The 14,776-nt window shown below is 36.5% G+C and overlaps 2 protein-coding genes across 4 annotated transcripts; both read left to right on the forward strand.

Annotated features, from left to right (window-relative positions):
• Nucleotides 1-723: 723 nt before the first annotated feature.
• maea (macrophage erythroblast attacher, E3 ubiquitin ligase) lies at nt 724-10,830 on the forward strand. Of its 3 annotated transcripts, none has more exons than XM_051127282.1 (9): nt 724-862; nt 5,424-5,606; nt 5,693-5,896; nt 5,970-6,092; nt 6,316-6,392; nt 6,518-6,626; nt 7,151-7,284; nt 7,490-7,685; nt 9,209-10,830. In XM_051127282.1, exons 1-9 carry the CDS (start codon nt 794-796, stop codon nt 9,302-9,304), a joined length of 1,191 nt encoding a protein of 396 aa, XP_050983239.1. In that variant the 5' UTR covers nt 724-793; the 3' UTR covers nt 9,305-10,830. The 3 variants fall into 3 exon arrangements, with proteins under 3 accessions (XP_050983239.1, XP_050983240.1, XP_050983241.1); XM_051127283.1 differs by lacking the exon at nt 724-862 and adding an exon at nt 941-1,382; XM_051127284.1 differs by lacking the exon at nt 724-862 and adding an exon at nt 2,124-2,723.
• Nucleotides 10,831-11,471: 641 nt separating this feature from the next.
• On the forward strand, nt 11,472-14,656 carry si:dkey-74k8.4 (L-asparaginase). The gene is made up of 6 exons (XM_051127004.1): nt 11,472-11,551; nt 13,061-13,206; nt 13,287-13,382; nt 13,492-13,652; nt 13,894-14,056; nt 14,561-14,656. The coding sequence occupies exons 1-6, from the start codon at nt 11,545-11,547 to the stop codon at nt 14,654-14,656; spliced, it is 669 nt and encodes a 222-aa protein (XP_050982961.1). The 5' UTR covers nt 11,472-11,544.
• The last annotated feature ends 120 nt before the right edge of the window (nt 14,657-14,776 follow it).

The raw sequence follows: 14,776 nt of genomic DNA on the forward strand, positions 1-14,776 counted from the left end.
ATCTCGTAATTATGAATTTTAAAGTCATAATTTTAAAGTCATAAGACTAAGTCTTAATTTCAACTTCTTATCTCGTAATTATGACTTAAGTATGTCATAACGTCGACTTTTTAAGGCATGATTTTTTTTTTTCTACGTGTCGAACATGGGCTTCCATAAACGTGACATATGTTTTGCCTTTTGCTTTGTATTTAGGAATCACTGAGGTGTTTCAGCTTGACAGGTATGTTCTCACACCAACATTTTTTCAACATTAATTTTTTTTTAGCTGAATATTAAAAAAAATTAAACACAAAGTGAATCTGCAGTCCGGTTATGCTACAAACCATAATATTGCCTATAACTGCAATAAGGAATCCATGGTTCATAAATACGTTAATCACTAGCTACTATCATAGGCCTATGTATGGTCATCTGATACTACAACATTATGAGAAATATTTAAAGACACACTCCACCTTTTGAAGCGTCAGCTTTTTCAAAGTTATTATCCACTTGCAGTATATGCATTATATGCACATGGTGGAGCATCACTTATACAAAAAAAGAATCTGTAGTAATTTAAAATTAAAGGCACACATTTAATTTTAATCACGAAAATGCTACACGCGTGTAACACACAAAAAAAGTATATTTTCAATATTTAAAGCAAAAACATAGTTGTAGATGTGTGAAGATTCGAAACCGCACCGTGACACTAGGTGTCAGTAATGAGCACTGTAGTCTCACTGCCACATGAAGACCAAAGTCGAGAAGAAGACGAACAAACGCTCCACAGTTTCCCCAAAGCAAGATGGCGGTGCAGGAGACAGCAGCTCAACTCTCTATGGCCCTAAAGGTGCAAGAATACCCAACTTTAAAGGTCTGTCAAGCCTTTTCTCTCCATTTTCCAAACGTACAGTTGAACAGATTCTGCTTGCGTTATATAACCGTCATAACAGACCGTCTAACGGAAACGATCGATCAGATGGAAAGTATGTGAGTGCATTTAGACAGTTAACTGGTTAGCTCTAGGGCTAGATAACTTAGCAAAACAAGTCTCACACAAACAGATCTCACCGAAGTGATCGCAAACTGTCGAGCGGTGACATCGGCCGTACAGTTATATATCGACGGATGTGTAAACGAGAGCAATAAGTCGAATAACGTCAATCCGATGCATGTCACCCTTGCGTTCCGACAGTGTTGTTTTATTAGGCGCTGTTTTATCCCATCACAGGTTTGTCCACTAGTGTAACCAGCGAGCAATGCAGTTTAAGGCAGATTGACGAGCATCATTAACGAGGCGGATAGTGACACGAATCGTATCGGACATAAAGCTACTTTATAATCGAATTCTGCTTAGACTGGTGTGATTTCGTTTTGAACGCTGTCGCCTAAAGGTATGATCCAGACAGCATGATTTTCCTGTGTCTAGATAAATGCTGGAAGAATACACACATGACCACAGCTCGGCATGCATGCATTTTATGCACCATGTTAGGATCATATTGCATCATGTTGTGTTGATCAGTGGCAGCTGTTAGCACGTTTATAGCTCAGGTGTGGGTTCTCGATGAGGGGCTTATTATTTAATGGTTGGCATACAGCACCTTTGTTCTCTGCGTCACAGATTTTTCCCGATTGCTAGCGTCGATTTGGTCGAATCCTGACGTGAATCGATTGCTTTGACTGTTTGATGATGAGTTGCATGCTTTGTAACCTGATTAGCTCACGGATCTCCTGTAAAATGACGCCTGTTTATGTACACGCACACTGAATGTCAATAATATATGGTCTTCACTGCTGTGTCAAGGGCATGTTGCATCTCAGCTTGTCTTGCAGCATTGGGAATGATTTCCAGTACCTTCTTGATCATTGCATCATGACCTAACCAAATAAACTAGTCACTATTTTCTTTTTGTGCAAAATCTTAAAGCGTATCGGTTAATGAACTATAAAGAAAAACATTTTAGAAGGACATAAATCATTAAAACTGACAATTATTTACACAAGCAGATTGTTTAACAGTGTACAGCTAGTGTCAGGTTTTGACATTTTCTAATGTAAATATAAGTTTAAGTTATGTGTACAGGCATGGATAAATATAAATGTATCTTCTATTGATTGATAATAAAAGAAGTATTAGATACAGTATGATTTTGGCTTAGTCGTCTGCTCGTCTATGCATCATTGCATTTTTCAGTTGTTTGCATATATTCTGGCTCGCGTTGAGGACCTTTCACTTCTCCCTGCCAAATTAGGTTGCACCTTGTAATCCAACAAAGGTTAAAGCTGCAATAATAGCATTGACTGATGCCGGGTGTTTATCTGCTCTAAAACATCTGTACGTGAATAGAGCATTGCAAATGTTGATACTACTTATCTGCCCTGGTTGCAAGGTGACAGATGGCCTGATCAAAATAAACTGGCAGGATGCTGAGAGATAAGTTTGAAGGTTTATGCATCTCTGCCTCTTCCACAGCTGCGATACAGCCACTCGTCCTCGCCTAATGATCATGTCCACCTTTATGACCTAAAAGAACACAGAAGTCTGGAACTCTTACTACTTACTAATGTCATACTTTATTTACTAACGCTATTTGAAGGATAAAAACTAACTGGGGAATCTTTAGTCAATAATATTTGATTATTGTATACTGAGGGTCCACTGAACGTTTAAATGCTTGTTTCACAGGACATGAATGAGGACAATATGTCAAACACGGAAGTAATTGATAATTGTAAGTAGTACATCAATACATTACAATTAATAGAGGGTTTGCACTTGCATCATGATATGGTCAGTTACCCAAATACGCGGCCATATTGGCTATACTCGGATTTAAACAACAGCATGGATTGCATGGTTAATGTACTACTAAATATGTCGTTCTGCTAATTTATATTGTCTAAACCCTGGGAAAAAAAACATGTGGAAGCTGCTAAATCACATGGAGAAGGAGTTAGTAAGTAGGAGAAGTCACAGTATTTTGACTGAAGTTAATGGGTGGTAAAGATACGTACAAGCAGTCTTAATTAAGATATTAGCCTAATATTTTACCCACCTGACTGGAAATGATAAGAAACATGAATGTTGTCAAGATTCTTGCCCTGGATATCCTGGTTCAGTATGGCAACCACAAACGCCTTTTGTTCCTCAGACAGTCTTTTGCACTCTTCTCGTTGATTTGTTAAAACTTTTGGTAGTCTATAGTACTCCAAATGTTTTCCCCAGTTTGACTGATTAATACAGGCCAAAACATGACAATAATTGACCATTTTCAGCAGCAATAATCAGCAAAATATGCATTTCATTTGGGCCTTTGGCATGTTTACGTTCAGTGTCACCAAGAAGGCATTAATGCTGTAACAAATCAGTACAGTGGCACTGAAATAAGTAATGTGATGGACTGTTAGAATGAGATTGAAATAGTGACTCTTCAGTTACTTTTTAATTTATTCTGAATGCTTAAAGGCATAGTACACAGAAAAATAACATTATTAACTCACCCTCATGTCTTTCAGAACTTTCGTTCCTCTTTGTACCAAAAAAGAAGGTATTTTTATATTCTTACATCATTTTTGTCCATCCACAACACTTTCACAAAGTCCCTTTGAGACATTTCACTCAGTGACCATCTTTGAAATGCCTTTCAGGCATGCAAGTGCAGCTTCAATCTCTTTGAATGGGGAAACATTCAATTCTCCAAAACTGTTCACCAAGCTTACGATTAGATTTCATATTTGAAATCACCAATGAAATCTGACACGAACTGCCTCACAAATATTGTTCCTATGCTCCAAAAGTGTTAAAAAAAGCTTATTTTTCAGGCTAGATTAGCCAGTGCGTATGCGCAGTACTGAGCGCACGTATCAGAACGATGACTGTTTATATATCAACCAGGACTTATAACGGCAGCTGTAGTGGCGCGTTGACTTTACAAGTCAACGATTTGTTGCTGTTTTATTAAGAAAGGTGGGGCTTTGCGGCCATAATGAGCGTTGCATCTTTCCCTATTTAAAACTATAGGAGTGACAAGTCTTGGGTATTCTATAGTCTTTGACTTTCATCCGTTAAAAATGACCAAAAGATATGGTAAAACGAATCCATATGAATCATCAGTTAAATTCAAGTCTTCTGAAGAGACACAGTCACTATTATAAGCAGATTTAATTTAGGCTTGTATTCATATATAAACAATGATAAATGCATATATGTGACCCTGGACCACAAAACCAGTCATAAGGGTCAATTTATACATTGAGATTTATAAATACGCTTTCCGTTGATGTATGGTTTGTTAGGATAGGACGGTATTTGGTTGAGATACAACTATTTAAAAATCTGAAATCTGAGGGTGCAAAAAAAAATCTAAATATTGAGAAAATCACCTTTAAAATTGTCCAAATTAAGTTCTTAGCAATGCATATTACTAATCAAAAATTAAGTTTTGATATGTAGGACATTTACCAGATATCTTTATGGAACATCATCTTTACTTAATATCCTAATGATTTTTGGCATAAAAGTAAAATCGATCATTTTGATCCATACAGTGGCTATTGCTACAAACATACCCATGCTACTTACAACTGGTTTTGTGGGCCAGGTTCACATATATGGAGCAAATCAAATATGACCATTGGAAGCTTAACTGTACCTGCTTAACACACAAGAACAAACCTCACTGGTTCTCATGCGTCAGGCAGTTATATTTTAATGTTTACCATATTTGATGAGCTATGTATTGGCATTGATCATCATTTATATGTGAGTAATCTGTTTATTGTTTAACGCAATCACTACTCTTCAGAAAACTTGGATGAAACTGTTGAAGTTTTGGATGAATGCACTTTTTGTGGATGGACAGAAATCTCAGGTTTCATAAAAATGTTTTCATGCATGTTTCAAAATGAACAAATGTCTTTAAAAAAGAGAGGTTAGTAAATGATGGAATTTTTATTTTAGGTTGAACTAATTCTTCAAAGGGATAGTTCACCCAAAAATAAAAATTTTGTCATTAGTTTGTCACCCTTCTTTTGTTTTAAACCCGTAAGACCTTCGTTCATCTGCGGAATGCAAATTAAGATATTTTTGTTGAAATCCGAGAGCTCTCTGACCCTCCATAGACAGCAAGGGTCCTACCACGTTCAAGGCCCAGAAAGGTACCAAGAATTTTATGAAGCTACGAGAGCTCTCGAATTTCGTCAAAAGTATCGTAATTTGTGTTCCAGAATTAAAAAAAACAAAGGTCTTATGGGTTTGGAACGACATGAGTGAGAGTAATTAATGACAAAATTTTCATTTTAGGGTGCACTAACTCATGAGAGAATGTAATGATGGATGAAGTGCTTTGTGAACCCACGCCATGAAGAATGATATTACTGAGCTAACCAAAACTGAGCCTAGTAATGAAACACATTTGTTTTTATCCCAACAGGTTCCTTATGAAACCTTGAACAAGCGCTTCCGAGCAGCTCAAAAGAATATAGACCGGGAGACCAGTCACGTGACGATGGTGGTGGCGGAGCTAGAGAAAACGCTTAGTAGCTTTCCAGTGGTGGATACCGTAGTATCTCTCCTGGATGGGGTGGTTGAGAAGCTCAGCGCCCTCAAGAGAAAGGTATGCTAATATCATCTTAAATAGATTAAATATTACTACATTTGTACCACTTGCACTAAAGAGTGAAATGGTTTCGTATCTGATAGGCAGCTGAGTCCATCCAAGCAGAAGACGAGAGCGCCAAATTATGCAAGCGGCGCATAGAGCACCTGAAGGAACACAGCAGTGATCAGCCAGCCAGCGTCAACGTTTGGAAGAAGAAGCGTATGGACCGCATGATGGTGGAGCATTTACTACGCTGCGGCTATTACAACACCGCAGTCAAGCTAGCCAGACAAAGCGGGATTGAGGTGCGTCTCCGCTTTTTCTGTGCAGCAGGTAAGATGCTTGCGCTGTTTCTCATATGATGTTTTTTCTTTGTAGGATTTGGTCAACATAGAAATGTTTCTTACTGCAAAAGAAGTTGAAGAATCTCTCGAGCGTCAGGAAACGGCTACCTGTCTGGCTTGGTGCCACGATAACAAGTCTCGCTTACGGAAAATGAAAGTAAGGCGCTGGGTTTAGCTGGGTTTGTTTTTCTAAATTGTTGTATTTAAATATGTACTCGAGTTTTAACTGTCATTATGAAGCCACATTGTGGTTATATTCCTTGCGGTCTGGGTTTTCATTGGCTTACACTTCATTTTTCAGTTTGTCATGTTGCCTGAGAATTAAGCAATTTGAAAGGTAAAGTTTATTTAGTTATGTTGAAATATGTGTCTCTTCCCAGAGCTGTTTGGAGTTCAGTTTAAGGATCCAGGAATTTATTGAACTTATTCGACAAAACAAACGAATGGACGCAGTAAGGTATGAGATGATTTTTTTAATCCTAGGTCTTCATGGCTGGACGTTACAAGTTTATCGGAATAACTTGAATTTACTGTTAAACAAATCATAGTTGGTATTATTAAATCAAAACAAATGTCTTTTAGACATGCACGCAAACACTTCAGCCAAGCAGAAGGAGGGCAGTTGGATGAGGTACGGCAAGTGATGGGCATGCTGGCGTTTCCTTCAGACACGCACATTTCACCGTATAAGGTATATTACATTTCTGTATTATTTCTATATTATCTGAAATGCATAATCAACCACTCCCAAGAATTTTGATATTGATCATTAAAGGGATTGGGATAAAAAGAGATACAATTCTGTCATTAAATACTCAATGTCATATCATTCCAAACCCGTAAGACCTTCGTTCATCTTCAGAATGCAAATTAAGATATTTTTGATGAAATCCAAGAGCTTTCTGACTCTGCATAGAAAGCAATGCAACTACCAATTTTAAGGCCCAGAAAGGTAGTAAGGACATTGTTAAAGTAGTCCATGTGACATTAGTGGGTCAGCCGTAATCTTATGAAGGTGTTGATGTAGGGTCAGAAAGTTCTTGGATATCTTACTTTGTGTTTCGACGGTATTACAAATTTGGAATGACGTGAGGGTGAGTAACTAATGACACACTTTTTATTTTTGGGTGGACTAACCCTTTAATTGCTTCTGAATAAGCCGTCACAGCAAGTGCAAGTTCAGTGGTCGGTAACATTTCTTGTCTTTCCTCGCAGGATCTTTTGGATCCAGCTCGCTGGAAAATGCTGATCCAGCAGTTCAGATATGACAACTACAGATTACACCAGCTGGGGAACAACTCCGTGTTTACCATTACCCTGCAGGCAGGGCTGTCTGCCATCAAAACCCCGTATCCTCTCTGCAGAAAAACATTTATCATCCTTCGGGTTTTCAATTTGCATGTCCAGCAGATTGTTTATGAAAGTCAGGGTTTTAAATAATATTGGGTGATTTCAACATAATGTTTTTCCAGGAAGACAATAGAAGAGCTATTATTTTAAATGACTGTAAATGGTCCTTAAATCAAGATGTTGACCTTAATTCCAAGTTTACAGGCAGTGTTATAAAGAGGATGGCACTTCCAAAAACCCAGACTGCCCTGTCTGCAGTAAGTCGCTGAACAAATTGGCTCAACCTCTTCCCATGGCCCACTGTGCAAACTCAAGGCTGGTGTGCAAAATCTCCGGTGAGGTCATGAATGAGAACAACCCACCCATGATGCTGCCTAACGGCTATGTTTATGGATACAATGTGAGTTTCAAAGCTAGTTTTGTGTTCTGCTCTCAAGTGCATATGGTTGATTTACATACACTTTCCAGAATCTGCAAAATGTTCATTATTTTACCAAAATAATCATGTGCATGTTATTTTTTATTTACTTTTACTACATAAAGATGTTTACATATAGTCCATATGTTTGATCTTCTTTGCATGTTCATTCCAAGACTGGGTCGGTACTTCTGTAGTGATGTAGGATGATTTTGAAATTATTTTTGAAGTTGAGCGAGAAAATACGATGGGAGTTTTTCGACATACCCTAACTGTCTTGAACCAGAATACACAGAGTTCAGGCAGAGCACGACAAGACAAGCATTTGAGGTTAAAAAGTATTTAAATTGTATTTATGAAAATAACCCATCGTTTCGCTAGATAAGACCCTTCTTCCTCAGCTGGGATTGTTTACAACCACATTTGGGATCGTTTGAAGCCGCATTTAAACTGCATTTTGGAAGTTCAATCTCAGGGCACCATAGCAGTCCATTATATGGAGAAAAATCCTGAAATGTTTTCCTCAACAAACATGATTTCTTTACGACTGAAGAAAGAAAGACATGACAAGGGGGTGAGCACATCTGTAAACTTTTGTTCTGGAAGTGAACTTCTCCTTTAAACTTCCCACAAATTCTTTGGTTTTCCAGCATTTTTGTGTATTTGAACCATTTTTTAGCTATGACTGTATGATTTTGAGATCCATCTTTTCATACTGAGGACAACTGAGGAAACATAAAGGAAACATAATGCATTAAGACCCAGGGGTGAAAAATTTTGAATTTGAAGATCAGGGTAAATTTAACTAATTTTGTTTTGTGGGAAACACAAGTATCTCTTGTAGCTTTTACAAGGCAGTACTACATGAAAAAATATATTTAGGCAAAATAAGAAAAATTTACACATGTATTCTGTTCAGAAGTGTTCACCCTTTGGCTCTTAAAGCATTGTGTTTCCTCCTTAAGCATCAGTGAGTGTTTGAACCTTAGTTGCATATGAGTCCCTCAGTGTGAAAAGATGGATCTCAAAATCATTAAGTAATTGTAGGAAAGGGTTCAAATACACAAAAATGCTGAAAAACAGAATTTGTAGGACGTGAAGGATTTTTCTGAAGAACAGCAGGCAGTTTAACTGTTCAGGACAAACAAGGGACTCATGAACAACTATCACTAAACAAAAAAAAAACAGCTGTGGATCATTCAGGTAACAACATAGTATTAAACAAACAAGTGTATGTAAACATTTGAACGGGGTCATTTTTATAAATTCAACTATTATTTTTGTGGACTGTATGTGAACATTCTTTATGTAAAATATCTTATTCAGGCAAGTACTAAATAAAAAAAACACATTTGTACGATCCTTCTTATTTTGGTAAAATAATTAACATTTTGCAGATTATGTAAACTTTCGACTGTATACTACCACCAGTGAACGTCATTTGAAATGCTGTATGTTTCCTGTGTATATATAGTGATTAACATTCCCTTGCCTCTGGTTTTCAGTCTCTCTTGTCCATTCGTCAAGATGACAAGGTGGTATGCCCCAGGACCAAAGAGGTTTTCAACTTTTCCCAGGCTGAGAAGGTTTACATCATGTGATGGGAGCTCCACATAAGCTTTGGGACGTTAAGTTGTGGCGCCACTGTAGGCTGGGCGAATCTCACATTGACACCATTTGTCAAAGGGCGTCCAATCCTTCAGCCCTTGTTCCATGCAAGTGAATTTCATCAACAGTATGTCTTCGCCCTCAACCGGCCTACAAGACCTTCACTGAACTGATGGTAGAAAAATCACAATGGAGTCGACCTGCGCTAAACGGACTGTTGTGATGAGGGATTTTTTTGTTGATGTTTTTAAAAGGGTTGATAGTTTGGCATTTATTTAACTGGTTTCTTTTCTGTAGTGTAAAACAAACCAACACGACTCCATATCAGTCTCAAAGGAGCTTCTGCCTTGTAGTGTGTTAACAAAATGAATTATTCATTGTTGGTTTTTTGAACAAGGGCACCCATTTAGGTCATTATTTTTAGATAGATTGTGAGTAGGTAGTTGTAGAGAACACTCTGATGCCTTGCTTTTGCACCTGTGAAATCTGCGACAACATGCATTTATGTTGAAGTTTTTTTTTTTTTTTTTTTTAAACTGACATCCTCAGTTTGAGGCAACATGTTAAAAGTTGTAGCATTTATAGCAATACTGCTCTTTATCCCAACTCTGTGGATGTGCAGATTTAGAAAAACATGGAGGTGTTCTTTGGTGTCAGGCTGGTGTTAGTTACACTTAGTTTACACTTTAACAGTAAACACTATACTGACTTATTGTAGATTTCTTATATCATCAACATTCATCAAATAAAACATTCTGTGTATGACCAAAGTCCTTTTTAGGACAAGTATGCAAGACTGACTTTTGATGGATATGCCTAAATTTGGAGGATTTTTTTAAACTAATAGTATATTGTGTTATATAAAACAATATCATATGTTGTAATTAATAACTTCATACTGCATTTAGTGCTGTTTTGTGACTGAAGGTTTCAATAGCAAACTTAAAGTAGTTTTTGTTGCTTTGGATCTCAGGGTAGATTCCAATCTCACAGTTTTATTACATGGACTGGAGTTTTGTTTTTTGTCCTCCATCATTTAAATTTGTAATTATCCAGCCTTGATACCCTCATTTTGTGATGTAAATGTCTTCTGTGAGTTTTGTTCTGCTGCAAAATGGATTAATATGGATCTTTCATATATATAGGCTAGTTTTACATTATTAGAATTTCCAAATTCATTGTAAGTAATGTGTATAGAGTTGTTTTGAGCACAATTTTCAAAGCAGAAAACTGTTTAAAGTACGTTTTGATAATGTTCCCCATGCACACATCACTAGAAAGTCTCAGGTTTCACAGGATCAACAGCAGGTAACCAATGAGTGGGATCTTTGAAAGGCCCTCTGGTCTTTTAGTTTCACTTTAAAGTACACAAACATCCGTTCCTGTTGGAAATGATTCTCCAAGTATGTGTTTAACTGTAATTGTGGAAAGACTTGCTTAGAAACTGCGCATGCATGTGTATTTTGGTAGGGTAGATGGGTTGTTCATGTCCAATTGCCAATAAAGATTGATTTGATTACGTATTGTCATTGTCTGCCTGAAAAATACGGTTTTAACACCCAGTGTAGAAAATGAAGATTTCTTACAAGTTTATATTTTAGTAAACGTGAAGTATTGCTGTTACTTATTACTTATGAGAAGCTGTGGTGAGTATAGTAATATAGAAGCTTTATGGTTTTGCAGATATATTGTCATATAACTAGCCTTACTATTTAAATAACATGCTCCAAAAATAACGATAATATGCAGCATTTTCCCCCCTTTATTAATCTAATGAATTAAATACAATATAACAGAACATCAAAAAAAGATTTATAGAATAGATATAGAAAATAGAACAAAGATAACAGCCAGAGAAAGGAAAACTCAATTTTAACCTAAATAAGGATAATAAATAATAAACATATAGGAAAAAAAATCTATATAATAAAAATATCAGGTAAACAAAGAAATACATAAATACAAAGTAATGGGAATTCTGAAAAAAAGCACAACAACTCACCTTAGTATTTTTCAAAACAAACCGTTTCAAAACGTTGCAACTCTAAAAAAAACACCTGAAAATGTGGCTTATTGTTGGAAACTTTTCTTCGCCGCCATTCGTCTCTCGACGTGACTGCCTGCGCATGCGCAACTAAACGCGCGCGTCAGCACAGGAGCGGGAACTTTAAGGAAACTTTGAACGGTCATTTCCCTTCGGCGTTGTTTAACGAGATAAATATATCTTCAAAAAATGTACTGTAAGTAAAAATTTATCACCATTTAACATATCACCAACATACCGTTGCAATCGAAATTATTCAACACTGTACTTTACAAGCTTTTCCAAAGATCCGGGACTTCGCATCTATAACAGATTACTGTTTTATTAGAGATAATGTCAGTATATAATGCAATGTGTTTTAGCTCTAGGATTAAAAGCGTAATTATTCAACCCCTATTCAACATTGTTGTTTATTATTGTATGGTGGGCAACAAAATTGTCTTAAAACAAAATTAAACCTTTACAAACTTTATTGGAAAACAGAATTAGCTTGAGCTGTTACACATACATAGTTTGAGTAGCTAAAATGACACAACACAGCTCTCACAAAAGCTTTAGAGAATAAATACTTTTACTACTTTAGAAAGTCTAATGCTATAAAAATATTTCCAAGACATTAAAACTGACTAGAGACACAACTGGCAGCCTTAACTTAAAATGTGTTGTACCAGAAAAAACTTTGAGGGTGATGAAGAAAAAACACAATATTATAAAATGTTTTATCAGAACAGCTGAGGAAAAACCTGCAATGTACAGCCAAAGACTTTCAAGATTTCATGTTTGAGGCATCTTGCCAAATGCCACTCTTGACCCGGAAGAACATTTAACTCTTTTCTGGAAGAATGTTTTATGGACTGATGTGTCCAAACTGGAACTTTTTGGACCTAAAGATCAGCATTATGTTTGGTGCAAAAAAAGCAAAATATAGAAGAACACTATCTCCATCATTAAACATTGAGGTGAACTAGTCTTGTTACAAGGGTGTTTTACTGTTGCAGGAAGGGAAAATCTTGACTGTATGATTGACATCATGGATTCTTTGAAGTATCAGGCCAACAACTGTGATGCCTTTGGTACAAAGACTGACGCTAATGATCAATGGACTTTCCTGCAGGTCAATCATTCCAAAATATACAAAATATAAATCTACTTATGCTTAGTTCAGGGATCAGTCATAGAATGTTCTTAAGTGGCCTGTTCAGTCTCCATATTTAATTCTCATTGAAAATATTTGGTTGAATTTGAAGAAATCAGTGGCAGTGGCTGAAAGCTTTTTCAGGTGAGGAATGGGCCAAGATTTCAGAGATGACAGAAGCTTCTAAGCACTTCCAAGCAGCGTTTATTGGTGGTTTTAAAGCTTAAAAGACTCTGCACCAAATTTGACTTTTTAAATAATTTTGAACATGAACGTTTAGAGCCAATTAGATTTTTTTTTTATTGTTCATCAACTTACATTTTCAGAATTACTTAAATGTGTATTAATACATTTTCTCTAATATTGTACTGATGCCTTTGTTGAATTGTTTTCACAAAAAATTGTTCTCTGCAGCAAAATATCTTGGAGGTCAAGAGGGCTGAATAATTTTGATTGCAACTATATAAAATATCCTATAGTTAGAATCTATTAAAAAGTCATGATGCTGTTTTTTTGATGCAGTGTTTTTTTTTAATCTTTAACCCTTCATGTAAAACTATACATTAATAGATGAGACAAAGGAGAAACGAGAAGAACAGTACGACCCATTGTTTCTCCCGTTAACGAAACTGGGCGCTAAAACACGTGACCGAAAGTTCCTCCACATCGTGGGTGAGGTGCTCAGTCTCAGCTGGCTCAAATACAAGACCTCTGAAGTAAGCTTACAAGTTTGGCATCCTATATTTTATGTTTTTTTAAATTTCGTTTCAACTTCAAATGTGACATTTTTACCCAGGACATTAATTCAGCTGTGGCCTTGTTGCTGCCTTCCTTTGCCTGCAGATGCATAGACAACAACGACTTTCTGTCTTTGCAGGAGATTCTTGTCACGGTATGAATGATGATGGATATATGTGAAATGCATTTGACTGTTTTTCTCTTTCATGCGGCCAGTTACATAATTCCTAATCCATGCTTTAAATACCTTATGCTTTCTTCAGATGGATATAAATGCTGGAGACTATGATGGCAACACTGTCATGCATAGAGCTTGTGAAAAGGGTAGAACTGATATGGTTAAATATCTACTGTCTATTGGAGCAACATGCCAGCTGACAAACCGCTTTGGATGCACACCTCTGCATCTTGCCATAAAAAACAAGTGAGTGATTTTAAGCAGATTTAATTAGCCTGTTTGAATATTTGTAATTTATTGTTTACAACATACGCCTTACATATGCCAGGCACTTTGACGTGATCAAGATTTTGATAGTGGAGGGAGCCACTGTGAGTCTACATCCTGTGCAAATTGGCATAGAACTCATCAAGTTAGTCTTTCAAACTACAAATTAACTTGTCAGTCTGTTGTGGACATTTGCATTCAGCTGTCCTTTCTAATCTAGGGCGGTTCAGACTAAAGATGGTCAACTTTTGGATGCATGGTACTTAGCTGGTGCAAACATGAACCAGGGTGATTATAATGGACAGACCGCTTTACATGCAGCAGTGGAAAAGAGGGACAAAAACATGGTGTCCAAACTTCTTAAATATGGCACCAGGCCAGAGGTATAATAAAAGGAGATTTGTGACCCTGGACCACAAATCAATAAGGGTCATTGTTTGTTATGATAGGACGATATTTGGTCAAGAAACAACTATTTGAAAATCAGTAATCAGAGGGTGCAAAAATCACCTTTAAAGTTGTCCAAATAAAGTTCTTAGCAATGCATATAATTAATCAAAAATTAAGTTTTGATATATTTATGGTAAGAAAATTTACAAAATATCTTCATGGAACATGATATTTACTTAATATCCTAATGATTTTTGGCATAAAAGAAAAGACAATTATTTTGACCCATACAATGTATTGTTGGCTATTGCTACAAATATACCTGTGCTACTTAAGATTGGTTTTGTGGTCCAGGGTCATATTTTTGTCAACATATTGTTTACTATGAAAACATACTCTGCTGTTTACTTTTCTGATTGATTGCATTGACACGTCGAATGTTTAATAAGCCATAACTGACATCCTGTAATGTGTATAATTTGTCTTGTCCCTATCAGAATAAGAATATGTGGGGAAGGACAGCAGAAGATGAAGCAAGACAGAAAAATCTGCATGACATTTTGGTGCTCTTCCATCAGCCTTCCTTATTGTAACTCCAGTCAGACGGATGATATCAGATACAAAAGCATATTACTTTTAAATTTTATACCTTGATAAAGTCAAATCTTAGTTAAGACAGGTGCTACAAATCGGTCGACAAAACTCAACTCTAC

The sequence above is a fragment of the Labeo rohita genome, chromosome 14 (assembly GCF_022985175.1).
Source record: "Labeo rohita strain BAU-BD-2019 chromosome 14, IGBB_LRoh.1.0, whole genome shotgun sequence".
In the NCBI taxonomy this organism is placed as follows: Eukaryota; Metazoa; Chordata; class Actinopteri; order Cypriniformes; family Cyprinidae; genus Labeo; species Labeo rohita.